The sequence below is a fragment of the Erinaceus europaeus genome, chromosome 11, assembly GCF_950295315.1.
Source record: "Erinaceus europaeus chromosome 11, mEriEur2.1, whole genome shotgun sequence".
NCBI lineage: Eukaryota > Metazoa > Chordata > Mammalia > Eulipotyphla > Erinaceidae > Erinaceus > Erinaceus europaeus.
This window is the reverse complement of record NC_080172.1, coordinates 36,747,065-36,775,034: the sequence shown is the minus strand read 5'-3', so window position 1 is coordinate 36,775,034 and position 27,970 is coordinate 36,747,065. Positions and strand designations below refer to the sequence as shown.

The window sequence follows — 27,970 nt, the reverse complement described above, 5'->3', positions numbered from 1 at the left end:
GTCCTACCTCAAAAACAATAACAAACAAAAAACTATTTTTTTAAGGAAGCAGACTGAGGAAGAGAAAGACTATCACATTACAATTAGAAAGCTTTTTTATTATTTTATTTATTCCCTTTCGTTGTCCTTGTTTTTTATTGTTGTAGTTATTATTGTTGTTGTTGGATAGGACAGAGAGAAATCGAGAGAAGAGGGGAAGACAGAGAGGGGGAGAGAAAGACAGACACCTGCAGACCTGCTTCACCGCTTGTGAAGTGACTCCCCTGCAGGTGGGGAGCTGGGGGCTTGAACCGGGATCTTTACGCAAGTCCCTGTGCTTTGGGCCACCTGCACTTAACCCACTGCGCTACCGCCTGACTCCCTAGAAAGGTTTTATAGGGCTGAAGAGACAGCATGATGGCTATGCAAAAGACTTTCATGCCTGAGTTTCCAAAGTCACTGGTTCAGTCCCCAGCACTACTGTAAGCCAGAGCTGAGCAGTGCTCTGGTCTATCTCTATCTCTCTCATTAAAAGAAAATAAATAAATAAATTTTTAAAAGAAAGCTTTTATAGTGGTCCAAGAGAAATCTTAGCTCAGAAAAGATTGTGTTGGTGAAAATGAACAGAAGTGGATAAGTTCACGTTTTCTTTAAAAAAATTTTTTTTAATCTTCATTTTATTTGTTGGATAAAGACAGTCAGAAATTGAGAAGGAAAGGGGAGACAGAGAGGGAGAGAGACAGAGAGACACCCGCAGCCCTGCTTCACCACTCATGAAGCTTTCCTCCTGCAGGTGGGGACCAGGGGCTCGAACCCGGGTCCTTGTGCACTGTAATATGTGCACTCAACAAGGTGCGCCACCACCCGGCCCCCACGTTCACATTTTCATAACAGATTTGTATAGATTTTGGTGACAGATTCATATTTGTAGTATGAGAGGCATCACTAGTGAATTTTAGCTTTGGGTAAAATGGATGAATTAATAGTCATGGTGTTTAGCTGGGAGAGGTGGATCAGAGAGATGCATAGAGATAGGTATCAAAGTATCTGATTTTTGTTAGGGCAGAGAAGTCAAGTAAGCACATAAGTGGAAATTTGAAGTAAACAAATGAATATAAGTATTATAACTTTGGAAGAGTTTGTTGAAATTAAAGTAGCTGCTGGTTGTTTTTATGAGACCTCTGTATCCTGGGCCTCCTGATTTTAGCTTATTGCGTAATCTCTGAGAACTTCCATCATCATTTCTACAACACAGGTAACACCATTCTTATGAGACTTTGCTGAATATTGTCAGATCATATATATCAAGTACCTGTAACATCATAAATACTTGGACTTGTTTTAACTTTAATTCGTAAGTTTTCCAGGTCTTAATCAGTAGAAACACTACAAGGCATTTTGTTTCCTGCCACCCCTTGTGATGAGGATGAGGATGTAAGAAGTAAAGAGTATAGGGTATGGCTGACCACATAAAAATTAAAATTTGGTTTTATGAGGATAAGGAGCCACTGGACTCAACTGCAGCTTAAAAGTGGCGGGGGAGGCAAAGAAACAGCAGCATTTGAGAAAAGTAAATTGGCTCTTCAGATTTATTTGACATTAAAGGTATACAGCAGGGGCTGGATGGTAGCGCACTGGGTTAAGAAAGCACACATTATGCAGAGCACAAGGACCTGTGCAAGGATCCTGGTTCGAACCCCCAGTTCCCCACCTGCGGGTGGGAGAGGGTTCACTTTGCAAGCAGTGAAGCAGGTCTGCAGTTGTCTTTCTTTCCCCTTCTGTCTTCTCCTCCTCTCTCCATTTTGTTCTGTTTTATCCAACAACAGCAATGTCAACAGTAACAATAACAACAGTAACAACAAGGGCAAAAAATGGAGAAAATGGCCTCCAAGAGCAGATTTGTAGTGCAGATAACGAGTCCCAGCGATAACCCTGGAGGCAAATATGTATCTCTCAGAATACTTTCTTTTCAGTTGTTCCCATATTCTTGAATTGCCATTGCAGTATTTATAACGTATCCATATTGTCATACTATGGAATATTATGTATTGTGTCAGAATATTATGTATGATACTTAACACAAACATGATTCATTTATTAACTCCAAATGAAAGGATAAGAATCAGTATTTATTATTCAAAACCAGACTTATAGTAGTATAAAATATGAAATCCCAGTGGTACAGGAGGTGGCGCAGTGGTAAAGCTTTGGACTCTCAAGCATGAGGTCCCGAGTTTGATCCCCAGCAGCACATGTGCCAGAGTGATGTCTTTCTCTTAAATAAATAAAATCTTTTAAAAAAAAAATGAGGGAGTTGGGCGGTAGCGCAGCGGTGGGTCTCGGTTCAAGCCCCTGGCTCCCCACCTGCAGGGGAGTTGCTTCACAAGCGGTGAAGCAGGTCTGCAGGTGTCTATCTTTCTCTCTCCCTGTCTCCCCCTCCTCTCTCCATTTCTCTGTCCTATCCAACAACGAAGGCATCAATAACAACAACAATAATGACTACAACAATAAAACAAGGGCAAAAATAAATAAATAAATATTTTTAAAAAATCCTTTCTTCCAAAAAAGATCAAGCTTAAATATGGTTAAATATTGAAAAAGTACTAGAGTCTTTTCTAGTACATTTTTCAATTGCTTTGCTATGCCACTCATGTATACTTACCATGACAAAGTAAGTCAGCATCAGTAAAACTAACATTTTTATTTTCTGGTTGTTTTTTTGTTTGTTTGTATTGTCTTTTTATCTTCACCTGGACTTTACCACTTTGGGCCAACTTTATCAGAGTGACAGACCAAGGGAGAGAGGGAAAGACACCACAATACTGTAGCTTGTGCTAGCTTGGTGAAGGCTGCACTAGGAATTGGGCTTCGAAGATGACAAAGCAGATGTGCTCCCAGTTATGTGGTCTTCCTGGCTTTTGAAACTGCTTATTACATGGGTAAACGCTGACTAGTTTGGGAATATTTGGAAGAAGCATTGAAGCTAAAGCTAAAACAATAGTTTTCATAGACTCAACTTGTGCGTGTAAGAAGCCTTGGGCTCCCTCTGGTGGCAAGTGTCTTTATTGATTTTTTCCACTTTACTATTTTTTTAAGCTCTATTTTATTTCACAAGAGAGGGAAAGAGAAACAGAACCAGTTATCACGCTAGCATATGCAATTATGAGGATCAAAGTCAGAACCTTGTAAGCACCAAAATTTAAGTCCGGAATTCTACCACTGTACCACTCACTCCCTGGGCTATACAACCTTACTATTTTTAATGAAAAATAACAGTAGTATTGACTAACAATAATGTCTGGGAATATGGTGTCAGAGTTGACAATAGGGCTAGAAAGCTGGATTAGGGCTGAGAGTAGCTCTCAACCTGGAAGAAAGTATATAAATACAATGAACTGTTTATCCCATATATCTAACCCAGAGCCCATATATATTTAAATTTAGCACAAGAGGCTGTGCAACCTGTCAGTCTGAGCTTGCAGTTCACAGTCATAGTTGGGGAGATTGCAGGCTGCACTCATTTCAGAACCAGTCTTCCTTGTGAGGCAGAGTAGGATGACCTAGCCTCCTTTTAGAGAGCGGGGCAATCCTTACCATTCCTACTTTATAGTGAGGGCAAGGTCTTGGAGAGGCCCACAAGAAGGCCTATGATGATGTTCCTGATGGAAGTGACCAGTGATGGTGGAAAGAGGGATCTATTAGAAGCCCAAGGATTTATTTATTTATTAACATGAGAAAGAAAGGAAGTGAAAGAAAGAACCAGAGCATCACTGTGGCACATATGAAGCTGTGGATCAAGCTTAGAACTTTATGCACACAAGTCATGTACCCTACACACTGTACCACCTACCAGACCACCTCCATGGCTTCTTTTTAAAAGTTTTTTTCCCCCCCCTCCAGGGTTATTGCTGGGTCTCAGTGCCTGCACTACAAATTCACTGCTTCTGGAGGCTATTTTTTTCCCTTTTTGTTGCCCTTGTTGTTTATCATTGTTGTTATTGTTATTGCTGTCAATGTTGTTGGATAGGACAGAGAGAAATCAAGAGGAGGAGAGATAGACACCTGCAGACCTTCTTCACTGCTTGTAAAGCAACCTTCCTGCAGGTGGAGAGCTGAAGGCTCGAACCAGGTCCTGTGCTTCATGCTATGTGCGCTTAACCCACTGCACTACTGCCCGGCCCCCTAAGGCTTTTTTAAAATTTATTTATAAAATAAAATATATTGACAAGACCACAGGATAAGAGGGGCACAATTCCACACAATGCCCACTACCAGAGTTCCATATCTCACCCCCTCCCTTGAAAGTTTTCCTATTCTTTATCCCTCTGGGAGTATGGACCCAAAGTCATTATGGGGTGCAGAAGGTGGGAGATCTGGCTCCTGTAATTGCTTATCTACTGAACATGGGCATTGGCAGTTTATCCATACTCCCATCCTGTCCCTATCTTTCCCTAGTGGGTCAGGGTGCCAGGACACATTTGTGAGGTCATCTGCACAGGGAAGTCAGGTTGGCTTCATGGTAGCATCTGCAACTTGGTGGCTGAAAGAAGAACAAATTGTTTAATAATCAGGAACCTAAAGGCAAGAATATAGCAGATGAGATTGGGGGTCTCTGTTTTGGAAAAAGCTAGTAGGTCTATTTTAGATATATTCCAAGGGGCCCATGACTTTACTAATCTTTGTCTGAGTCCAACAGCTAACAAGCAGGTGGACCAAATCTTTTAAAGTTTTTATTTTTCTCTTTCTCCTCCTCCTTTTAAAATTTTTGCTATGGCTTCTTAAACCTCTAATTTTGAGAGGAGGAAAGGAAAAGAAAGGAAGAATGTATCTAATTAAGATTTCTTCTGACCACTCAGAAATGTGAAAAAATATAGAGATATTTACTAAAAGTCTGACATCTTTAAATAAAGATGTCTAATAAATGGAAACTGTTCTTTTTAATTTTTTAAGATCTGTTTTTCTTTTTATTTTATTTTGCTTTTTTAAATATTTATTCCTTTTCATTGCCCTTGTTATTTTGTTATAGTTATTATTGTTGTTGGATAAGACAGAGAGAAATAGAGAAGGGGAAGACAGAGAGGGGAGAGAAAGATAAACACCTGCAGACTTGCTTCACCACTTGTGAAGTAACTCCCCTGCAGGTGGGGAACCGGAGACTTGAACTGGGATCCTTATGCCAGTCCTTGCACTTTGCACCACCTGCGCTTTTCCCGCTGCGCTACCACCCGATTCCCTAGTTCTGTTTCTCTTATAAGAGATGGGGCTAAGAGAGAGAAGCAAGAATATTGCTCTAGTACATGTGACACAGAGTATGCAACCTGGAACTTCAGGCGTTCAGGTTGTGTGCTCTACTGTCGGGTTGCACATCTCGGGAGAGAGAAGAGACCAGGAACTTGTGGTGGAGCGGGCACGCAAATCTTTATTCACATGGACGCCCCAGAGTTGGGTGCGGGCACAGCGGGTTTAGGCCACGTGGAGCTAGCAAAATGGCCGCCTCCTGCTATGCTCACCAGCCCTTCTCCAGGTCAGGATGTGGAAAAGAAAGGAGAGAGAGAGCGAAACTGGAACAGCTGCGGGCTTTATAGGGTAAAAACTGGAAGTGACAAGGAATGGGATTGACTAGGAAAGGGGGTGGAGAAAACAAGCCACTCTGTGAAGGCAGAAAGTTTCCATAGCAATGGTTGCTAGGGTTTTAGCAGGCGGAAGGGCAATACCCTGAGGGGGTAATGTGGTGGTGGAGGAGTCATTTTAAAACAAGGCAGAAGACTGATACGTAAATAATAATACTCGCATGGAAATATGGTTTGTGGGCCCTGCCAATGTTCAACCACAACTGTACAATATCCCAACACCTCCCCTTTCCATTTATCTAATGGCCACAGTATAGGAAATTTAGAGTGGAGCAGGCTTAATGTTTTTTAAGGAATGTCAGGCTCCGGTGGGAAGATGTAGGATGTTTTTGTGGGGGAGGAAAGACTTACATAGCCACCAACCTTGTGAGATTTATGTGTCCCCCCTTTTGCTCAACCCCTCTGTAGAGAGAGAGAGACTTACCTGGAGGGACTCATCTCATAGGTTAAACTCTGCCAGGCTTCACCATCTCTTCACAATATTTCTACATCTTTCCTTTATCTTTCTATCTAATCATCACATTTAAATGGGTCAGTGTCTGTAAAAGGCTCCATCTCTGACAGAGGAATAGTAGTGTAGGGGTGAACAGAAACCTTTTGGGCATAAACCTGAATGATATCGTGAATGCATTTTCAAAAGAACTGGAACAAGACAGGAAGGGACAAGTAGGAGAGCAGCAAGAGCCGGTTTAATGTCAAGGGGAGGCCTGGTGGGTGAAAAGGGGCATTTCTTGCCTCAAAAGGCGTTTCCTGCCTCAAGGGGCAGGGCTGAACAGGCTAAAGGAGGTGTTGCCTGCCAAGTGAGAAGGGGCTATTCAGCGTTGTATAGTCCCCAAGACAATTGGTTGTAAAGTCTATGAACTGCTGCAGTCAGTCTTTGAGAAATCCAGCAGCATAAAGGGAAGCTGCTGTAAAGTTGTGTAAAGTGTCTAAGAGGTGTACCAGTAAGTCCAATAGAAGCAGCGTCAGTCCAATGCTGATGACCAGGGGAAGAAATGCCAGGGGATAAAATGCTGCACGTCTATCTTGATGGGAAAGTCAGCCATCAGAATTCCACTTTTCTGTAGAGATTGAGCTGAAACCACCAAAACGTGACAGGCAAAGCAGAAGCAGGAAGGGCAGACAGCAATGGGCAAGAGAAAGGCAGTAAGAAAATTCTGTCCTTGGAGTCTGTGAATCAGGTTCTTCAGATTGTGTCAGGTCACATCATGGGTTTCAGGGGGTGCACTATAGTCATGTCATCTTGTGGGGCGATGTCAGAGGACAGGGGTCCAAATGGATTTCCGGGGATTCCTGTGAAACAAACACAAACAAATCTGCTTCCCATGGTTAGCAGGGCATCTGGTTCGAATTTTTATAGATATCAAAAGAGGTTTAATATAGTTGGTGCCTTAGCCTTTTGAATATTGGGGGGATGCACAGGACTTGCTTGTCTTGAGGTTCCAGAAGTCTCAGACTCAATGGCCAGAACCACCATGTGCCAGAATTGAGTAGTGTACCAGTCTGTCTCATAAAAATAGTCTTAAAAAAAATTTTTTTTTTGTTTATTAATGAGAAAGATAGGCGGAGAGAAAGAACCAGATATCACTCTGGTACATGTGCTGCTGGGGACTGAACTCAGGACCTCATGCTTAAGAATCCAATGCTTTATCCATTGCACCACCTCCTGGACCACAAATAAAGTCTTTTAAAAAAATAAATCATCCCTTTTATTTTTAAAAAATATTTTATTTTAAGCTCAAGGACTGGCGTAAGGATCCCAGTTTGAGCCCCCGGCTCCCTACCTGCAGAGAAGTCGCTTCAGGAGTGATGAAGCAGGTCTGCAGGTGTCTATCTTTCTCACCCCGCTCTATCTTCCCCTCCTCCATTTCTCTGTCCTATCCAACAACGACATCAATAACAACAACAATAAGTACAACAATAAAGCAAGGACAACAAAGGGGAATAAATAAATAAAATAAAAAGTAAAAAAAATTTTATTATCTTTATTTAATTTTTTTCTTTTTTTAAAATTTTTTAATATTTATTTTCCCTTTTGTTTTTCACTGTTGTAGTTATTGTAGTTACTGATGTCATCGTTGTTAGATAGGACAGAGAGAAATGGAGAGAGGAGGGGAAGACAGAGGGGGAGAGAAAGAGAGATGCCTGCAGACCTGCTTCACCGTCTGTGAATCGACTCCCCTGCAGGTGGGGAGTCGGGGGCTTGAACCGGGATCTTTACACCGGTTCTTGCGCTTTGCGGCACGTGCATGCTACCCATCTGACTCCCTATTATCTTTATTTATTGGACAGAGACAGCCAGAAATCAAGAGGGAAGGGAGAGATAGATAGAGACAGAGAGAAACCTGTAGCACTGCTTCAATACGTGCAAAGCTTTCCCTCTGCAGGTGGGAACCGGGGACTTGAACCTAGGTCTTTGTGCATTATATGTGCGCTTAACTAGGTGTGCCACCACCCGGCTCCTAAAAACAAAGTCTTTTGGGGACTGGCAAAATAGCTCACTTGGATAGTGTGCTGCTTTATCATGTATGCAACCCAGGTTTGAACCCGGCCCCCATTGCACTGAAGGAAGGCTTGGTGCTGCATTCTTTCACTCTCTATTTTCTTTGTCTCTTATCTAAATATAAATATAAATATAAATATATATATATATATATATATATCTTACAATGTGTGAGGACCCTGGTTCAAGCCCCTGGCCCCCACCATCAAAAGGGTATCAGGTACTTTTCTCTCCCACCCTCCACCCCCCCCCTTTCTTTCCTTCCCTCTGAGCCTCTTATCAAAAAAGAGGGCTACATTAGTTTTGTTTTTTCCCTGAGCCTGAAATCTGATATGCAGGTGGATCCAAGTTATTGTCTGGGCTCAGATTCCCCAGAACCCCGCCTCACAAGGGAAAGAGAGAGACAGGCTGGGAGTATGGATAGACCTGTTAATGCCCATGCTCAGCAGGGAAGCAATTACAGAAGCCAGACCTTCCACCTTCTGCATCCCACAGTGACCTTGGGTCCATACTCCTAGAGGGATAAAGAATAGGAAAGCTATCAGGGTAGGGGAGGGGATGTGGAGATCTGGTGGTGGGAATTGTGTGGAGTTTTACCCCTCTTGTCCTATGGTTTTGTTAATGTTTCTTTGTATAAATAAATGAGTAGAATAGAATAGAATAGGAAAGCTATCAAGGGAGGGGATGGGATACGGATTTCTGGTGGTGGGAATTGTGTGGAGTTGTACCCCTCTTATCCTATGGTTTTGTCAGTGTTTCCTTTTTATAAATAAAATAAAATAAATAAGAATAAAAAAGAATAAAAAACAAAAAGAAAGGGGCCAAATAGTGGCGCACCTAGTTGCACGTACCATGAAAAGGACCTAGGTTTAAGACCAGCTCCCCACCTACAGGGCAGTGAAGCAGGTCTGCAGGTGTCTGTCTGTCTCTCTCCTTCTCTATCTCCACTTTCCTCTCAATTTTCCTCTATCCTATCAAATAAAATAGAAAGAAAGAAAAACAAAAAGTGGTCTGGGAGGTGGCACAGTGGACAAAGTGCTGAACTCTCAAGCATGAAGTCCTGAGTTCAATCAGCACGACAACCAGAGTGATGTCTATTCTTTCTCTCTTCCCTCTCTTTCTCATTAATAAAATGTTAAAGAGGAAGAAAAGAAAGAAAGAAAGGAAGGAAGAAAGAAAGGAAGAAAGAGAAAGAGAGAAGAGAAAGAAGAAAAAAAAAAAAAGGACTCCTCCTGGAGTGGTGGACTGGTAGTGCAGGCACTGAGCCCTACTAGTAACCCTGATGGCAAAAATAAAATGAAATGAAATGGAATAAAAGAAGAAAGATAAAGGAGCTGGGTGGTGGCACACTTGGTTGAGTGTACATGTTACCATGCACAAGGACCCAGGTTCAGGCCACTACTTGCAGAGGGGAATTTTCATGAATAGTGAAGCAATGTTGCAAGTATCTCTCTCTCCTTCTCTGCCTCCCTCCTTCGACCTCAGTTTCTCTGTCTCTATCCAGTAAATGAATAAAGCAAGAAAAGAGGGTGCCGGGCGGTGGCGCAGCAGGTTAAGCACACATGGTGTGAAGCACAGGGACCGGTGTTAAGGATCCTAGTTCGAGCCCCCAGCTCCCCACTTACAGGGGTGTTGCTTAACAGGCAGTGAAGCACGTCTGCAGGTGTCTTATCTTTCTCTCCCCCTCTGTCTTCCCTTCCTCTCTCGATTTCTCTCTGTCCTATGGAACAGCAATGACAACAATAATAATAATAATAAAAGAAATGATAAACAAGGGCAACAAAAGGGGAAAAGTAGCCTCCAGGAGCAGTGGATTTGTAGTGCAGGCACCAGTGGCAAAAAAAAAAAAAAAAAAAAAAAACCTGGAGAAAAGAAAAGAAGAAAAGCCACTGGGAGCAGTGGAGTTGTCCTGGAAGCACAGAGCCTCAGGGATAAAGCTAGTGGTAAAAAGTCTTTTTAAACTTTAGTCTAGGGCTAGAAAGACAGCATAATAGTTATGCAAATAACTTTCATGCCTGAGGCTTGGAGCGTCCAGGTTCAGTCCCCAGCCAGAAAGGAGTATTGCTCTGGTAAAATAAACAAACAAACAAATAATAAACACTAGTCTGAACACTACTCATTCTGTATGATGTTAATGCTTTTAGGTTGTTAGGAAAAGTATATTTGCACAGATGAATCTAGTTTTCTCTATTTGTAGGAGAAGCCCTGATATCCAAGCAAAAGAAGAGTTGTGGAAGCATATTCAGTAAGTACTGTGTTCCCCTCCCCATTGTGTCAAAATGTGTAGTTTTAAAGAATTTACAAGAAAGACCACTGATATCAAGAAGCACCTGCAGGTGGGGTCACTTCACAAGTGGTGAAGCAGGTCTGCATGTGTCTGTCTTTCTCTCCCCCTCTCTGACTTCCCCTTCTCTCCATTTCTCTATCCAATGACAACAATAAGTATAACAACAGGGAGTCGGGTGGTAGCACAGCGAGTTAAGAGCACATGGCACAAAGTGCAAGGACCAGCGTTAAGATCCCAGTTTGAGTCTGTGGCTCCCCACCTGCAGGGGAGTCACTTCACATGCAGTGAAGCAGGTCTGCAGATGTCTTTCTCTCCCCCTCTCTGTCTTCCCCTCCTGTCTCCATTTCTCTTTGTCCTATCCAACAACGACAACATCAGTGACAACAATAATAACTATAACAATAAAAAACAAGGGCAACAAAAGGGAATAAATAAATATTAAAAAAAAATAACTACAACAGTGGTCCCGGAGGTGGCGCAGTGATAAAGCTTTGGACTCTCAAGCATGAGGTCCTGAGTTCGATCTCCAGCAGCACATGTACCAGAGTGATGTCTGGTTCTTTCTCTCACCTTTCTCATTAATAAATAAAATCTTTAAAAAAAAATAACTACAAGAACAATAAAACAACAAGGGCAACAAAAGGGGGGAAAGCAAATAAAAAAAAGACACTTGAAGAAGGTTAAACAGCTACAGAAAAGGAGATGGGGCAGTGGTGCACAAAGTAAAATGTACAGATAACCATTTGTAAGGATACAGGCTCCAGTCTCCAGTCCCCATCTGCAGGGAGGGAAGCTTTATTATCTGTGAAGCAGTGCTGTAGATGTCTCTCTCTCGCTTGCTAGCTCTCGCTCTCCCTTCCCACTCAATTGCTCTCGGCTGTATCAGGTAAAAGATATATATTTGAAAGAAAGAAAAGGGAGGGGGAAGAGTGGCTGCCAGGAGCAGTGGATTCATTGTGTAGACACCAATCCCCAGTAATGACCCTGGTGACAATTTTAAAAAAACTATAGAGGGAGTCGGGCAGTAATAGTGCAGCAGGTTAAGCACACGTGGTGCAAAGCGCAAGGAACGGCATAAGGATCCCTTGGAGCCTTCGGTTCCTCACCTGCAGAGGAGTCGCTTCACAGGCGGCGAAGCAGGTCTGCAGGTGTCTATCTTTCTCTCCCACTCTCTGTCTTCCCCTCCTCTCTCCATTTTACTCTGTCCTATCTAACAATGATGACATCAGTAACAACAACAATAACAACAATAAAAAACAAGGGCAACAAAAGGGAAATTAAAAAAAAGTTGTAGAACCACTACCCAAACCAAGAGACCCCTCACAGAATGGAAGAAGATCTTTACATGCCATACATCAGATAAGAGTTTAATAACCAACATATATAAAGAGCTTGCCAGACTCAACAACAAGACAACAAATAACCCCATCCAAAAATGGGGGGAGGACTTGGACAGAATCTTCACCACAGAAGAGATCCAAAAGGCCGAGAAACACATGAAAAAATGCTCCAAGTCTCTGATTGTCAGAGAAATGCAAATCAAGACAACAATGAGATATCACTTCACTCCTGTGAGAATGTCATACATCAGAAAAGGTAACAGCAGCAAATGCTGGAGAGGGTGTGGGGTCAAAGGAACCCTCCTACACTGCTAGTGGGAATGCAAATTGGTCCAACCTCTGTGGAGAACAGTCTGGAGAACTCTCAGAAGACTAGAAATGGACCTACCCTATGATCCTGCAATTCCTCTCCTGGGGATATATCCTAAGGAACCCAACACATCCATCCAAAAAGATCTGTGTACACATATGTTCTTGGCAGCACAATTTGTAATAGCCAAAACCTGGAAGCAACCGAGGTGTCCAACAACAGATGAGTGGCTGAGCAAGTTGTGTTATATATACACAATGGAATACTACTCAGCTGTAAAAAATGGTGATTTCACCATTTTCAGCTGATCTTGGATGGACCTTGAAAAAATCATGTTGAGTGAAATAAGTCAGAAACAGAAGGATGAATATGGGATGATCTCACTCTCAGGCCGAAGTTGAAAAACAAAATTAGAAAAGAAAACACAAGTTGAACCTGAAATGGAATTGGAGTATTGCACCAAAGTAAAAGACTCTGGGGTGGGTGGGTGGGTGGGGAGAATACAGGTCCATGAAAGATGATGAATGACATAGTGGGGGTTGTATTGTTAAATGGGAATCTGGGGAATGTTATGCATGTACAAACTATTGTATTTACTGTTGAATGTAAAACATTAATTCCCCAATAAAGAAATAAATTATTTAAAAAAAAGTTGTAGAAAAAGTTTTACTCCCAATGTCCAGTTTTAACATTTTTTTATTGGATTATATTTCTAGCCTAATTAATATGACATTTGGATAAAGATTACAAAGGGAAAATTCGCCTGCCAAATGTGAAAAGTACTGCTATTCATGCCACAGTCACTTCAATTTTACTGCTCCTTCCCTTCCAGAAAGGAACTTGTGGATCCTTCGGGGTTGTCAGAAGAACAACTGAAGGAGATTCCATACACTAAAATTGAGTAAGTATGCCTTACTTATGAAAATCTTTTCTTAAGTTTAATTAGTGCTTATGAGAAAGGCAGACTTTTTAATGATATTCCATGAAGTATTGTGTATTTTAACTAAAACTTAAAACACAAGAGAATGAGGTAGAAAAGAATGCAGTCAAGCAAATTCTAAAGCTTGGATTGCAGTCTTAGCACACTGTATTTTGGTGCCTGAGGCTCCAAAGGTCCCAGGGTCAATCCCTAGTATTGATCATTGTGTCTCTCCTCTCTGCTTTTCTCACAAAAAAAATTTATCTTTTTAAATTTTTTTTAGGTTACCATTAACAAAAAGTTAAAAATTAAAGCTAATTATTCTACATCTTCTCTTATTAACTTTCTATTTGTGATAGGTATAGGGGACTTTTGATGACTAACAAATTTAAAAGACTCTTCCCCCCCCTTTTTTTCTCTGAGATAGAAACTGATTTTTTTTTTTAAAGATTGTATTTATTTATTAATGAGAAACATCAGAGGAGAGAGCGAGCAAAACATCACTCTGGTACATGTGCTGCCAGGGATTGAACTCAGGACCTCATGCTTGAGAGTCCGATTCTTTTATCTACTGCGCCACCTCCCGGACCCAGAAACTGACTGTTAACAATATTCTTTCCCTGTCATACAATTAACACACTGACCTTGTTTATCAAGATTCCCTCATCACCAACCAGTGTAGGATACAGCATAAAACTAATTTAAAAAATGAATTAGGTAATATAAAAATAAATAATTTTTAAAAATGAGTTACCATGTTCTTGGTCCTACTATGGTTTGTTATGGGAAATGTGAGAGACTACTTCATTGTTTTGTTTGCCTACTAGAACCTATGCTTTCTTCTCACTCTGGTCAAATAGTAGGTTGGTATACTGCATCCTTTCTCTTCTCCACCCTTCATCTTCACCCTTTAGGCTGAAGATTGAATTATTCATTGTGTTGATAGTGTAGTTAGTAGGTAGGACACTGACCTGGTAAAAATGCTATTTTGCCTGATATGTATATATATTTCATACTGGATATAATATATAATATATATTATATATATATAATATATATAGGTAATATTTTATTAAAAGTTGAATAAAGTGTTGAATCCTCAAGGATGTTAAGGATGAGGTCCTGAGTTCAATCCTGCATAGCATGTGACAAAGTGATTCTCTGGCACTAGCTCTGATCTTTCTCTTTCATTAATAGATAAATTTGTTATGCACTGCAGAAAGTTAGAAACAGGTTGGGGGTGTGGATCGACCTGTCAATGCCCATGTCTAGCAGAGAAGCAATTACTTAAGCCAGCCTTCCACCTTCTGTACCCCATAAGGAATTTTGGACCACCTCCCAGAGGGGTAAATGTTGAGGGAAGATGGCCAGAGGGTTCTGAACTCATTCCACCAGGATCCAGAGAAAGAGAAGAAACAAAAAAAATAATTTGTAAAGCCACTCAGTAGTAGGTTTGACTTAGAAAGGAAGAGAAGGCAAGATCATAGAAAAAAAAAAGAAGAAATATAGAAATATAGATTGATAGTTATAGAAATATCAGTCAATCCATATCTGTGATCTTGGGAGAACTAATACGATTTCCAATGGGAACATAGAACTCTAGTTGTAGGAAAGGTGTGGAATTATATCCGTTATAATTTTGTAAATCTATATTAAAATACTAATAAAAATGAAAAAAATGTTAGAAATATACCTTCACAGCCATACATGCAAATACTAAATGTTTATTTTCATGTAAAGTCAAGGGAGCAGTTTTCTGTTGTTAACTAAAACTTAAACCAGTCAGTGATGCTTTCCATGTCCAAACTGGTCAAGTTTTGGTGTTTTTTTCTTTTTTTAATTCTCAAAAGCATTATTCCCTTATGGATTCAGTATTAAGTAATCACTCTAAATTATCCTGTTCTGATTTTGCTATCTGGTGCTTGTTCAGAACTCAAGGTGACCCAATCCGCATCAGGCACTCTCATTCACCTCGAAGTTACCGCCAGTATCGCAGGTCTCAGTGCTCAGATGGAGAACGGTCTGTCCTCTCAGAAGTGAAGTAAGTAGGCTGATTACATATTACTTCCCTGGCTCTAGAATCTGACTCTAAGACACCTGAGGTGCTAGGTTGTCCCTGGCACCGCCATAAACTAGAGCTGAACAGTGTACTGATTAAATAAATAAAAGTTCAATAAGTTTCTTTAGGTTTTAGAATAAATCAAAAACTACTTTTATTTCATGTTATTATAAGAAATCATACCAACATTTAAAATGTAACTGTTTATTATTGGATAGAGACCGAAATTGAGAGGGGAGGGAGAGAAAAAGACATACCTATAGCCCTGCTTCACCACTGATCAAGTTTTCCCCCTGCAGGTGGGGACCAGGGGCTTGAACTTCTGTCCTTGAGCACTATAATGTGTGCACTTAATCAAGTGCACCAATTCCTGGTCTCCTACCAATCTTTTACCCTTTGTTCTTCCATTTAAAATTTTTTTAATATTTATTTACTCCCTTTTGTTGCCTTTGTTTTGTTGTTATCGTAGTAGTTATTGTTGTTATTAATGTTGTTGTTGTTGGATAGGACAGAGAGAAATGGAGAGAGGAGGGGAAGACAGAAAGGGGGAGAGAAAGAAACCTGCAGACCTGCTTCACTGCTTGTGAAGCGACTCCCCTGAAGGTGGGGAGCCGGAGGTTTGAACCGGGATCCTTATGCCAGTCCTTGCTCTTTGCGCCACCTGTGCCTAACCCCGCTTATGCTCCTGTCCAACTCCCTTTTTTTTTTTTTCTTCTTTTCACCAGAGCACTGTTTAGCTCTGGTTTATGGTAGTGCGGGGGATTGAACCTGGGACTTTGGAGCCTCAGGCATAAGAGTCTCTTTGCATAACCATTGTGCTATCTACCCTCCGCCCTGTTCTTCCATTTATTAAATTTTAGGCAAAGCATACAGCCTATCCAGCTTAATTGAGAGCCATTCATCAAACATGTCTTTGCTTAAAGCATTAAGGTAGGCACTAAAAGTAACACTAAGATATCTAAAACATGCTTTCTTTGCTATAGCCCTTTTCCAGCTTAGGTTGTGTTCCTAGGTACTGTTCCAATCACTAATTCTAAAATTTCCTCTTTATAGTTCAAAAACAGATCTTGTACCTCCACTTCCTGTGACTCGTTCTTCAGATGCACAAGGTTCAGGTGGTTCTACAATTCATCAGGTTAGTATTAATGAGGTCTTAAAGAACTTGTACTGATTAGTCTGAGGAATTCATTTTGAAAGTTCCTTCAGGGAGGCAGTGTGGTGAATCTTCATCTCAAGGTTCTATATTCTTTTTTTTGTTTTGTTTTGTTTCTGTCCTGGTCAGAATTCTTTTTTTTTTCTTTTTTATTTAAGAAAGGATTAATTAACAAAACCATAGGGTAGGAGGGGTACAATTCCACACAATACCCACCACCCAATCTCCATATCCCACCCTCAAGGTTCTATATTCTAAAAGAACATGTATGAAACAGGGAAGGAACAGAAACAAAGGTTGCACAATCAAGTCAAGGTCTAGCCTGGGAAGAATTAGGTTAGGAATGAGATCCAGAGTTAATGCAGGGTCTAAAATGGTTTAAGACTAGTAAAACCATAGATAAAAGCAGATTTTAGGGAGTTGGGCGGTAACTCAATGGGTTAAGCACATGTGGCGCGAAGCGCAAGGACCAGCTTAAGGATCCCGGTTCAATCCCCTGCCTCCCCACCTGCAGGGGAGTCGCTTCACAGGCAGTGAAGCAGGTCTGCAGGTGTCTATCTTTTTCTCCCCCTCTCTGTCTTCCCCTCCTCTCTCCATTTCTCTCTATCCTATCTAACAATGATGACAATAGCAACTACAACAATAAAAAAGGGCAACAAAAAGGGAGAAAATAAATAAATAAATATAAATTTTTTTTTAAAAAACCAAAAAACAGATTTTAAGGGGCCAGGTGCTGGCACATCTGGTTAAGTGCACGCACTAGTGTGCAAGGACATGAGTCCCCACCTGCATAGGGAAAGTTTCACAAGCGGTAAAGTAGAGCTGCAGGTGTCTCTCTGCCTTCTTCTCTATCCCCTCTCCCTTCTCAATTTCTGTCTTTATTCAATAATAAATAAACTACAGTAACAGTTAAAAGAACATTTAAAAAAACAGATTTTTAAGACTGGAGTCAGAATAAAGAAACTATAGCTTCACTAGTTAAAACACACACTTTTATATATTTTTTGAGCCAATAAAACAAGAAGTGGTAGTCTTACAAGAGATCAGTCTTCTATTGTTCACTAGTGGCAGACAGGAGAATTACTCACATCCTATCTTCTGTCTTTTCTATCAAAAGAGATTTACTTTCCTTCTGAAAAACAAGGACAACAAAAGGGAAAATAAATATAAAAAATAGAAATAAAAAAAACATGGTTAAAACAGTGTTCAAGGGCACAGGAAGCACCTAGTTGCCGTAACAAAGTCAATCTTAACACTCAGCTGAATTAGGTAAGTACATCAGGGGAGTGCTGTAACAAAACGTATTTCATCAGTTTTCTGACATCTCTCATGACATATATTTAACAAGTTAGGAAAAACATAAACTGTATCAGATTTTTGGATATATTTATATTTGCTGAACAACAACTATAAAATTGAATCTTACAATGGAGAGTTTCAGCCAGTTTGCAATGCTTTCTTTTATCTTTTTTTTTTAATCTATTTTTTTTGTCACTTCTGGGGCTTCACTGGTCTAAGATGACTTTTTCAGATGGAGAGATAGACAAGGAGGCAGAGTGAGAGAGATCATAGCACTGAAGCTTCCTCCAGTATGGCGGGGGCCAGACTTGACTCTGGATCACATACATGGTAAAGCGGTACACAATCCAAGTGAGCCATTTTGCTGTCCTGCTCATCTTTTTAATATTTGTATGTAAACTTGCATACAGTATTCTGTATACTTTCAGGAACCAAACCCTAGTGGTATCTATCATGTACCCTTCACTTGTACTGATTCATGTTTGAAGATGACTTAGTGAGGAACAGAAGAAGCCTGTGCCAATTTAGGCTAGGTTACCTAGAAAAAGATTCTGGGATGGAGGTTTGTGTGGAAGTTTATTGGAAAGCTCTCTTAGGATCAACACTTGTTGGGGAACTAAAGAACATAGGCCTTAGGTAAATGTGAAAAACTGAACTTTGATATATCTTAGTTAAAGGCTTCTATTGACTCCATGGGGTGGCTTGTCAGATTCACCCTCCTTGGAGGTTAAGGCCAATAGGTGTTTATACATACTCACTGTATAGCATACCATGAGTGGAGTACAGGAAGGGGCATGACCTAGGTGAGATAGCTATCTCATCAAGAAACACATCTAACAACAAAAGAAACCACTACCCAAACCAAGAGACCCCTCACAGAATGGGAGAAGATCTTTACATGCCATACATCAGATAAGAGTTTAATAACCAACATATATAAAGAGCTTGCCAGACTCAACAACAAGACAACAAATAACCCCATCCAAAAATGGGGGGAGGACATGGACAGAATATTCACCACAGAAGAGATCCAAAAGGCCAAGAAGCACGTGAGAAAATGCTCCACGTCTCTGATTGTCAGAGAAATGCAAATAAAGACAACAACGAGATACCACTTCACTCCTGTGAGAATGTCATACATCAGAAAAGGTAACAGCAGCAAATGTTGGAGAGGGTGTGGGGTCAAAGGAATCCTACACTGCTAGTGGGAATGCAAATTGGTCCAACCTCTGTGGAGAACAGTCTGGAGAACTCTCCGAAGGCTAGAAATGGACCTACCCTGCAATTCCTCTCCTGGGGATATATCCTAAGGAACCCAACACATCCATCCAAAAAGATCTGTGTACACATATGTTCTTGGCAGCACAATTTGTAATAGCCAAAACCTGGAAGCCACCCAGGTGTCCAACAACAGATGAATGGCTGAGCAAGTTGTGGTCTATATACACAATGGAATACTACTCAGCTGTAAAAAATGGTGACTTCACCATTTTCAGCTGATCTTGGATGGACCTTAAAAAATTCATGTTATGTGAAATAAGTCAGAAACAGAAGGATGAATATGGGATGATCTCACTCTCAGGCAGAAGTTGAAAAACAAGATCAGAAAAGAAAACACAAGTAGAACCTGAAATGTAATTGGCATATCGCACCAAAGTAAAAGACTCTGGGATGGGTGGGTGGGGAGAATACAGGTCCATGAAGGATAATAGAGGACCTAGTGGGGGTTGTATTGTTATATGGGAAACTGGGGAATATTATGCATGTGCAAACTATTATATTTACTGTTGAATGTAAAACATTAATTCCCCAATAAAGAAAAAAAAAAAAAGCACATCTAGAGAGGGCTCTGTTTTGAGTCCTAAAACAGCTGGGGGGAATAAATGCCTCAGTCTGAAAAACCCTGGTGCTTAAAAACTTCATTTTCCACTACAGTCTACACATTATCCAGTTAGGCAAGTTTGGGAGTGCTACTTGGTTGTCCAAACAACATATTTCAGGTCACTGTAACTGTTTAGAAATTATATTCATGAATTTTAACCCTTGGCTTTCACATGCCTTGCCATTTGTGCTGCCTTGTCTCCATATATTACTTTTGTGACTTAAACAGTTACTTTCACCCTCAAACTTCTGTGCAGCATAAATAGTAGCCTGAGCTACAATGAAGATTAAAAAGTACTGTTGGTCCAGCATCACCATTAAGTCAGAGCTGAGCAGTGCTCTGGTAAAAAAAAAAAAAAAAAGACAAACACTACTGGGCAAAGTAGCTCACTTGGACAATGAACTGGTGTGTGAACCAGGTTTCAGCTCAGCCCCCACTCCACTGAAGGAAATGTCAGTGTTGTGGTCTCTTTCACTGTCTGTAGTTAAACATCAAGAAAGAGCCTGGTAAATGACACACCTGGTTGACATGTTAGCATATACAGGGACCCAAGTTCAAGCCCTTGGTCCGCACTTGCAAAAGAATAGAGCAGTGCTGCAGGTGTCTGTCTCTCCCCCTAACTCCCCATTCCTAGCTCAATTTGTCTGTCTTATCAAACAATATTTCAAAAATAAATTTTAAAAATGTTATTTTGGAGCTTTTATGTAGCTTCAGTTTATGTTGGTTTTGAAATAAGAACTTTACTATATATGTGCTTTACCAATTACTATCACTTAAGAATCTCAAAAATGTAAATGATACATACTAAATGTTTAAAGACTAGATCTTACTTTGCTGTATACAGAAATCATTTCTTGTGACCAAGAACACTTGATTATAAGCTTGTTTCTGGGTCACCTTTTATTTTCATTCAACATATATCTAATGGGCATATCTAAAGAAGATAGGCACTGAGCATGTCTGTGGACCAAATCTAAATCATCTAATTAGATAGCTACGTGTTTTCATATAGCCCAGGAACTAGTAGTGCTTTTTATAGTTTAGAGGGTTGTCTTTTTAAAAAAAGAAATGGTAGTCAGGAGGAAGCTCAGTCTGGCCCTTTGAAGAAAATATTCACTTGACCTGAACATAACACATATAAACAGACAGGTGAAATGGACAAAAAGTTATGTTGAGTCAACGCCCATGTTCAGCGAGGAAGCAATTACAGAAGCCAGACCTTCTACCTTCTGCAACACTCAATGACCATGCTCCCAGAGGGATAGAGAATGGGAAAGCTATCGGGGGAGGGGGTGGGATATGGAGATTGGGCGGTGGGAATTGTGTGGAGTTGTACCCCTCCTACCCTATGGTTTTGTTAATTAATCCTTTCTTTAATAAAAAAAAAATTAAAAAAAAAAAAGTTATGTTGGCAGGGGTAGATAGCATAATGGTTATGCAAAGAAACTCTCATGCCAGAAGCACCAAAGTCCCAAGTTCAATCCATCTGCACTGCAATGTTTTGGCAAACAAAAATAAATAAAAATAAGTTATGTTGGTCAGAGGCTGTTTAGAGTATGTTGTATGGGTGTGAAGGCCAATCTGTCATAGAAGAGTGGGAAATGCTGAGGCCACAGGGCCAGGATGTGTGGTGCAGAGGGGATAGCAAGGAGTGGGTGGGTAGGTGGAGTGTTAGATATTGCTAGGCCTTAGATGGCATATGAAAAGAGCTTTCTGTTTAAGTGTCAAAAGAAGCCACTGAGCAGGCTATCTAGAAATCCCAACATTTAGAATTGTTGCTTCTGTCAGTAAAACCATTGATAAGTCAGGGACAGGTGAGATGTTTCTCTAATAGATGATTTTTCTTTAACCCAAATGAATCTCAAATCTGGACATAGGGGCTCATTGTGTGTGAATGTACATTGAAAGTATGTATGCTATGCAGTTTGACCAAATTAGGCTATGAGTAGTGAAAAAAGAATGGAAGCAGTCATTCAGAGCACCTTTAGTCTCATCTCAACATCTCCCCAGCCTGTTTTGTTTCTACTAGTCCTGATGGGGTGGTTCCCAGACTCCCATTCAGTTCCAGGGCCCTCATAGCTTTCAACACCCCCACATCTTTATCTGATAAAGTCCCCCAAGACATTGTGTTGTGACAGCTTTATTCAGTGATCTCTGAAAATCAGATTAAATTATAAACTGCCCCTTACCAATCTGTTCATCTTTCCCCCTAAGAGTCCAATTTAGGATCAGCCACAAAGGAAATGACTTACTTGGAGTGGAACACATAACAATAACCTAATTTTTTTAATGATTAAAACTAATATTTAGATGAAATACTGATTATGAACTTGATATCTTATATGAAAACCTAAATTGTGACATTAATACAATTGCATCTCTCACTTTTTTTTTCAAATTACTTCTAGAGAAGAAATGGATCTAAAGACAGCCTGATTGAAGAAAAATCTCAGACATCTACAAGCAGTCTGGCTGGAAAACACACAGCAAAAACAATAAAGACTATCCAAGTTTCTCGGCCCAAGATAGAGACTTGAACCCAGGGAATTGTTTGGGTGGGAGGTGGAAGGGGTGTGGAAAGGGTGTGTGCCACCTTTACTTTGAAACTGTGAATCATGATTAAGTATCTTGGACCTGCAGCACAAGGAAATTGGCGTGTTTCTTCTGTTAAAGGTTTACCTTTATCATACTCTGAAGGACCTTCCTACTTAGTAAATGGGAGGATTATGTATTAAAAAAAACCTATTCACTTGATGCCATTTCCTATAAACTCACTGTCTACCACAATTAAGACCAGATGACACTTCTGATGGTCCCAGTCTCCTGGACTATAATTGGCTTGTTGTAGTTAGTACTCTGGGAAGAAAGTACTCTGTGGTTCTAATATTCAGGCTGGTCTTTTTTGTTCACTTTTTTTGGTAACACTCTTATTTTGTGGCATTAAGTTACACTGATTACTTACATGTGTTAAAAAAAAAAGCTTTTGGTTTGTAAATGTTGCTTTGTATTCTTGTCTATTTTCAGGAAAAAAAAATGTCACTGGATTTTGCAGATTCATGACCCTCAACATCAGTTCCCCTAACCTGGCCAACTCCCAAGACTGTTTAAGACCTTTCCTTCCTGGGAGTTGGGTGGTAGCGTAGCCAGTTAAGCACATGGGGCACAAAGCGCAAGGACCAGGGTTAAGGATCCCGGTTCGAGCCCCTGGCTCCACACCTGCAGGGGAGTCACTTCACAGGTGGTGAAGCAAGTCTGCAGGTGTCTTCCCCTCCTCTCTCCATTTCTTTCTGTCCTATCTAACAACAAAGACAACAATAACTACAATAATAAAAAACAAGGGTAAGAAAAGGGAAAATAAAAAAGACCCTTCCTTTGCAGATGCAACCTATGGGGCCAACAGAATAACTCAGGCAAGACCTTTCATTATGCCATCAGTTCTAATCCTATCTTCCCAACACTACACCTATGCTTTGAAGGCTGCCACATCCTCTACATTGCTTTCCTGTATAAAACCAGCCTTTTCACTTTTAAAAAACATTCATCTAGACTGAGATAGCATAGTGGCTGTGCCAAGTAACTTTCACAGGGGGCTCTAAACTCCCTGGTTTAATGCCCAGCACCACCCAAAGTTGAGTAATGATCTAAACCTACTCAGATATAGTGGGCCCACTTTTGATTTCAGAAGACCCCACAGCTACTACTAGTGGCACTGCTATATTCCCCTTTTCATGGTACAGCCATGTGTGCTAGGGCTTAGAGCACAGTAAGGCACAGCTCTACCAGGGAGTCTGCAGTAGTTATCTTTTCTTCCTTTTAGTCCGGGGTTACTTGGTTTTATTACTAAGTCCTGATTGTTGTCATTTATAGCTTAGTCATTAATTTCACAACACTGGTGCTAGCTAGGTGTCTCTTGCTTAGTGATCTGCATACTTCTCCCTCCCCTTCTAGTAAAGGTGAGCTTTCAGTCCCCACCCAGGCTCATTTTGGTTATTTCAGCTGCCACTTAACATGTCTATCAAGTTACTTTCTATGGCATGACATAGATTCAAATGAGGTCCCTACTACACTGAGGGAAGTGTCCATACTGTGGCCCTTCCTGTCAATTCAGGCTGGCATCACACAGCCAGGGTGTCTGATGCTCTATCATGTCAGCACCAGATACTTAAAAATTACCTTTCTATTGCCCTTGTTTTTGTAGTTGCTGTTGGATAGGACAGAAATGGAGGGGGAAGAGAGTCCTTGCACTTTGTGCCACACTGTGCTTAACCCACTGTGCTACTGCCCGACTCCCCCAAAGATGTATTTTTTAATATTTATCTTATTTATTCCCTTTGTTGCCCTTGTTGTTTTATTGTTGTTATTGATGTCGTCATGGAGAGGAAGGGAAGACAGGAGAGAAAGATAAGACACCTGCAGACCTGCTTCACCGCCTGTGAAGCGACTCCCCTGCAGGTGGGGAGCCGGGGCTCGAACCGGGATCCTTATGCCGGTCCTTGTGCTTTGCGCCACCTGCGCTTAACCCGCTGTGCTATAGCCCAACTCCCCCCAAAGATATTTTTTAAATTAATTTTTCCACACCTTTAAGCATGTTTGGTTGCTCTGGTTCTTACTCTTTTTTTTAAAAGTATTTATTGGGAGATTAATGGTTTACAATGGACAGTTTGAACATGTATAACATTTCCACATAGCAATACAAACCTCTCTAGGTCCTCTTCTAACATCATGTTCTCCCACAAGTCTTACTTGGGCATGGACCAAAGTTCCAACCCTACCCCACAGCCCTGGAGGAACTTCTTAGCAGCAGGTGACCCAGAATTACATAACTTTGGAATACACCTACCTACCCTGCCATGAATTTATCTGACTTATGGTCATATCCATAGTGAAAAGACTCTCACATGCCAATCCTCTGGAACTGAGTTTGAGCCCCAACCCCCACTTTCAGGGGAAGCTCCACATGCTGTTAAGTAGTTCTGCAGTTATCTTTGTCTTGTCTCTACCCTCAATGTCTTGTTTTACCAGAGCACTACTCAGCTCTCACTTGTGTGGAGGACTGAACCTGTGACTCACATGCCACAGGCATGTTAAGTCTCCTTCTTGCATGACTATTATACCACCTACTCACACCCCCTACTCTCAGTTTCTATCTGATCCAATAGAATGGCCACCCAGAGCAGTGGAATTATAGTACTTGACACTGAACCCCAGTGATAACCCTGGTGGCAGAAACAACAAGAAAAATCAACACTGCTTCCCAAAGTTTTCCAGATCTGGTAAAATCCTATCACCTATAGTTCGGTTCTTGAGCATGGGCTCAAGGCATTCAATACTTGTTTCTCAGGCCTAGCAGTAGCTCAGCAGGTTAAGCGCACATGGCAAGTGCAAGGACTGGCATAAGGATCCCAGGCTCCCCACCTGTGGGGGGGGGGGGAGTCACTTCACAAGTGAATTAGTCTGTAGGTATCTTTCTGTCCCCCTCCTCTCTTGATTTCTGTCCTATCCAACAGCAATAATGGCAACAAAAGGGGAAAAAAAAAGTCTCCTGGAGCAGTGGATTTGTAGTGCAGGTAAAATCCCAGCAATAACCCTGGAAGGAAAAAAAAAACTTGCTTCTCCTTGGGCATAGCATAAGCCTGCTTTCCAAGTGGTTATCAGTGATAGGTAACACTTAACTAATGTATACGTTTACATTTATTATTGTGCTCCTTAAAATTCCAAATGGCCCAAACTCCAGAAGATTAAATTCAGTTTCCTCACACCAAGGGCATTCTGTAAGGAAAAAAAAAAAAAAACTTTATTAGTTCACCATTTACATGAGTCACATCTAAAGAATTCAGGCTTCCTTAAGTGCAGTGGGGGGATGAGACGAACCTGGGCTGTGCACATGGCAAAACAGCACATTACACAAATTCCTGTACTTGGGTTTTATGTTATCAAAAAATATGCTTAACAGATGGATTATTTACATCAGTTAATTACAGGTGTAAGCAACACTAATATTAGTGAAATATCAAATTAATACTAAGGGAAGGCACTTCAGCCTAGAAATAAGCTAAAACCTTATTTTAGAAACTGGGGTAACAACATAATGCAAAGACGTTAGTGCCCAAGTCACCAAGGTCCTAGGTTCAATCCCTAGCACCACTATAACCCAAACCAGAGCAGTGCTCTAATAAAAAGATACACGTGTATACACACACTATATTGCAAATGCCTCACACTGTAACTTCAACATCACTTTACCTCCGGTCACTTTAGCGCTCCCACATGGTATTTTGCTAGCAGCAGCAGAGCGTGCCTCACATATCCATTTCACCTAAACAAAAATCAGTAAAATCCATTAAGTGAAACTATACAGCTAATGTTTGGACTCAAGAGCAGTGGCACGAAAGTATGCTGTTACTTATGCAGTTCCTATGCCTAAGACATCAAAATCAAAGGCAGGAAAAGCCTGATAAGTGTTCGATTTGAGCCTTTTTTGACACCACATCCACTAGTTTCCAAAGTGAATGGGCAACACAAAGGCTACGTAAAATGCTTACAGATGGTAAAACTACTGCTAGCACAGTAGCTGAGATGGCCATTCTGTGCACGATAACATTACCAACTCTCCATTTTCCAGATTCAAAACTCGACTAAGTGAAATCTTAAAAAGTGTCATTAAGTGGCTACAACTTAAGAGCCTACTCGGGTTTTTCTTTTCTTTTTTTTTTTCCCAGAGGAAAACTCACCTGCAAGAGAGTTTTCTCTTCGTCTCCGCCAACTTGATAGTTACCAGGGTCTAAAGTTTACAATGTCCCTGGCTGACAGTAACTGCAGACACTTAAACGCATTTGAACGAACCTCCCATTTCTAGGCAGAGATGGCAGATTGGAGAGGCCCTTTCTGGGCCCAAGATCCAGGCCGCTACCCTTTCCGCGCATTCAGGGCCCATGCAGGGCTTCCCGGAGAGCTCGCAACCACGTGGCCAGGAACGCGCCATGCTTAACACACCAGAGCACCGCCAGAAATTGAACAAAAGCGGCAGAAAAGGGCGCGTGGTTGGCCCACAATGCTTTTCTACGCCCGGAAGGACCCATTGTAGGAGGATCGCGGGGGAGAACGGACTGTACCACTGCCCACCGCGCTCTCGCGAAATGCCGTTGTGTGGTCGGGAAAGGAAAATGCGCCGTGATTGGCTGGGGGCGGCAGGGGTGGCAGGGGCGGGTTCCGGGGCGGGTCCCGGGGCGGGTCCCGGGGCAGGAGTTCCCAACTACGAACTCTCTCCGCGGCACTTTGGGCTCGCGTATCGAGTGCTATTGGGGTGGAGATGGCGAATGAAGAGTGTCTATGCATCCACCCACCTTTCGGGGCCAACAGTTTATAGTCAGTGCAGAGCTGGGGGCGTGGCTCAGAGCCCCGGAGAACTGTTCTGGGTAAGGACAGACTGCCTCAAACAGAGAGTAAGAAAGTTCATTAATAAGAATAAGAATACGGGGCAGAGGGTAGATAGCATAATTACGCAAATAGACTCTCATGCCTGAGGCTCCGAAGTCCCAGGTTCAATCCCCTGCACCACCATAAACCAGAGCTGAACAGTGCTCTGGCTAAAAAAAAAAAAGAATAAGAATACGTTTGCTGAGTACTTTTTATACTTCAGCCTCTGGCCCGCTGCCTACCGCTGAGGAATGAATGACAAAGGTAAAGTTCTTGAGACGAAGTAACAAAGCAATGTCCAATGCAAATAGAGTGCCAGCCATGTAAATTCAGTAAGTCAGGATGCCACGTTATAGAACATAAAAAGAAACACATTGATTTCAAGAAACACTACATGAGCTAAGTATTATTGCAGTACATAATACATACATAATTATTAATGAAGGCCTGAGAGGTTGCGCACCCTGTAGAGTGCACATATTGCCATGCGTTATGACCCAGGTTCAAACCTGGAACCTTTCCTGCAAGGAAGAACCTTTAAGAGGTGAAACAAAGCTTCAAGTGTGAGAAAGCGAGTTTACCCAGAGGCTTTTCTCAGAGCTCTCTCATTTTAAAAGTCCTCCATTTTTTCAGGCGGCCAGACAAGACAGAGGCTACCTGGCTCCTCAGATACTGGGAAACTCCCTCTTGTTGAGTACCCAAGGCCAACTGGCTCTTCACATGTTTAGAGACTCCCTCCTGCTGAACAAGGACTTTAGAAAGAGTGAGGTTACAGAACTCACAAAAAACGCCCCTTTGCCCCTCTGCCCCGGGGATAAGAGTGACCATCCTTCCCTAACAATTATAAAAAGACATGAATATGAGTCCAGCAGTAGCTCAGCGGCTTAAGCGCAAGTTGCACAAAGCATCCAGGACAGGCAGAAGATCCCGGTTCAAGCCCCCCCCCACCTGCAGGGGTGTCACTTCACAGGCAGTGAATCAGGTCTGTAGGTGTCTTTCTCTCCTCCTGACTTCCCCTCCTCTCTCCATTTCTCTGTCCTATCCAACAACGACATCAATAACAACAACAACAATAATTACAACAATAAAACAAGAGCAACTAAAAGGGAATAAATAAATATTAAAAAAAAAGACATGAGTTTGAAGATTTTCTTTCTCTTCCAGGCGACGGGGCCACTTTTGGCAATCTTGCT

At 41.4% G+C, this 27,970-nt stretch overlaps 1 protein-coding gene, 1 long non-coding RNA gene and 1 other non-coding gene across 11 annotated transcripts in view; 1 reads left to right on the top strand and 2 right to left on the bottom strand.

The window, feature by feature from the left end:
- The window catches only part of EPB41L4A (erythrocyte membrane protein band 4.1 like 4A), a 349,321-nt gene extending 326,961 nt beyond the window's left edge, over positions 1-22,360 (top strand). For both annotated transcript variants that reach the window (XM_060201270.1, XM_060201269.1), the window contains 5 exons: positions 10,310-10,357; positions 12,882-12,950; positions 14,899-15,009; positions 16,081-16,162; positions 21,770-22,360. In XM_060201270.1, coding sequence (XP_060057253.1) covers positions 10,310-10,357; positions 12,882-12,950; positions 14,899-15,009; positions 16,081-16,162; positions 21,770-21,898 — 439 coding nt within the window. In that variant the 3' untranslated portion in view covers positions 21,899-22,360. The remainder of the gene's footprint in view (positions 1-10,309; positions 10,358-12,881; positions 12,951-14,898; positions 15,010-16,080; positions 16,163-21,769) is intronic.
- LOC107522978 (uncharacterized) lies at positions 18-26,410 on the bottom strand. Of its 8 annotated transcripts, XR_009552488.1 has the most exons (6): positions 26,093-26,410; positions 25,605-25,677; positions 25,051-25,130; positions 17,218-17,312; positions 4,456-4,519; positions 18-32 (listed from the first exon to the last, which is right to left on the bottom strand). It is a non-coding gene; the product is annotated as an uncharacterized LOC107522978 (long non-coding RNA). The 8 variants fall into 8 exon arrangements; XR_009552487.1 differs by lacking the exon at positions 17,218-17,312 and having other exon boundaries at positions 26,093-26,407; XR_009552485.1 differs by lacking the exon at positions 18-32 and having other exon boundaries at positions 4,167-4,519; positions 26,093-26,408.
- On the bottom strand, positions 25,756-25,888 carry LOC132541630 (small nucleolar RNA SNORA13). The gene has a single exon (XR_009552760.1). It is a non-coding gene; the product is annotated as a small nucleolar RNA SNORA13 (small nucleolar RNA).
- Positions 26,411-27,970: the final 1,560 nt, after the last annotated feature.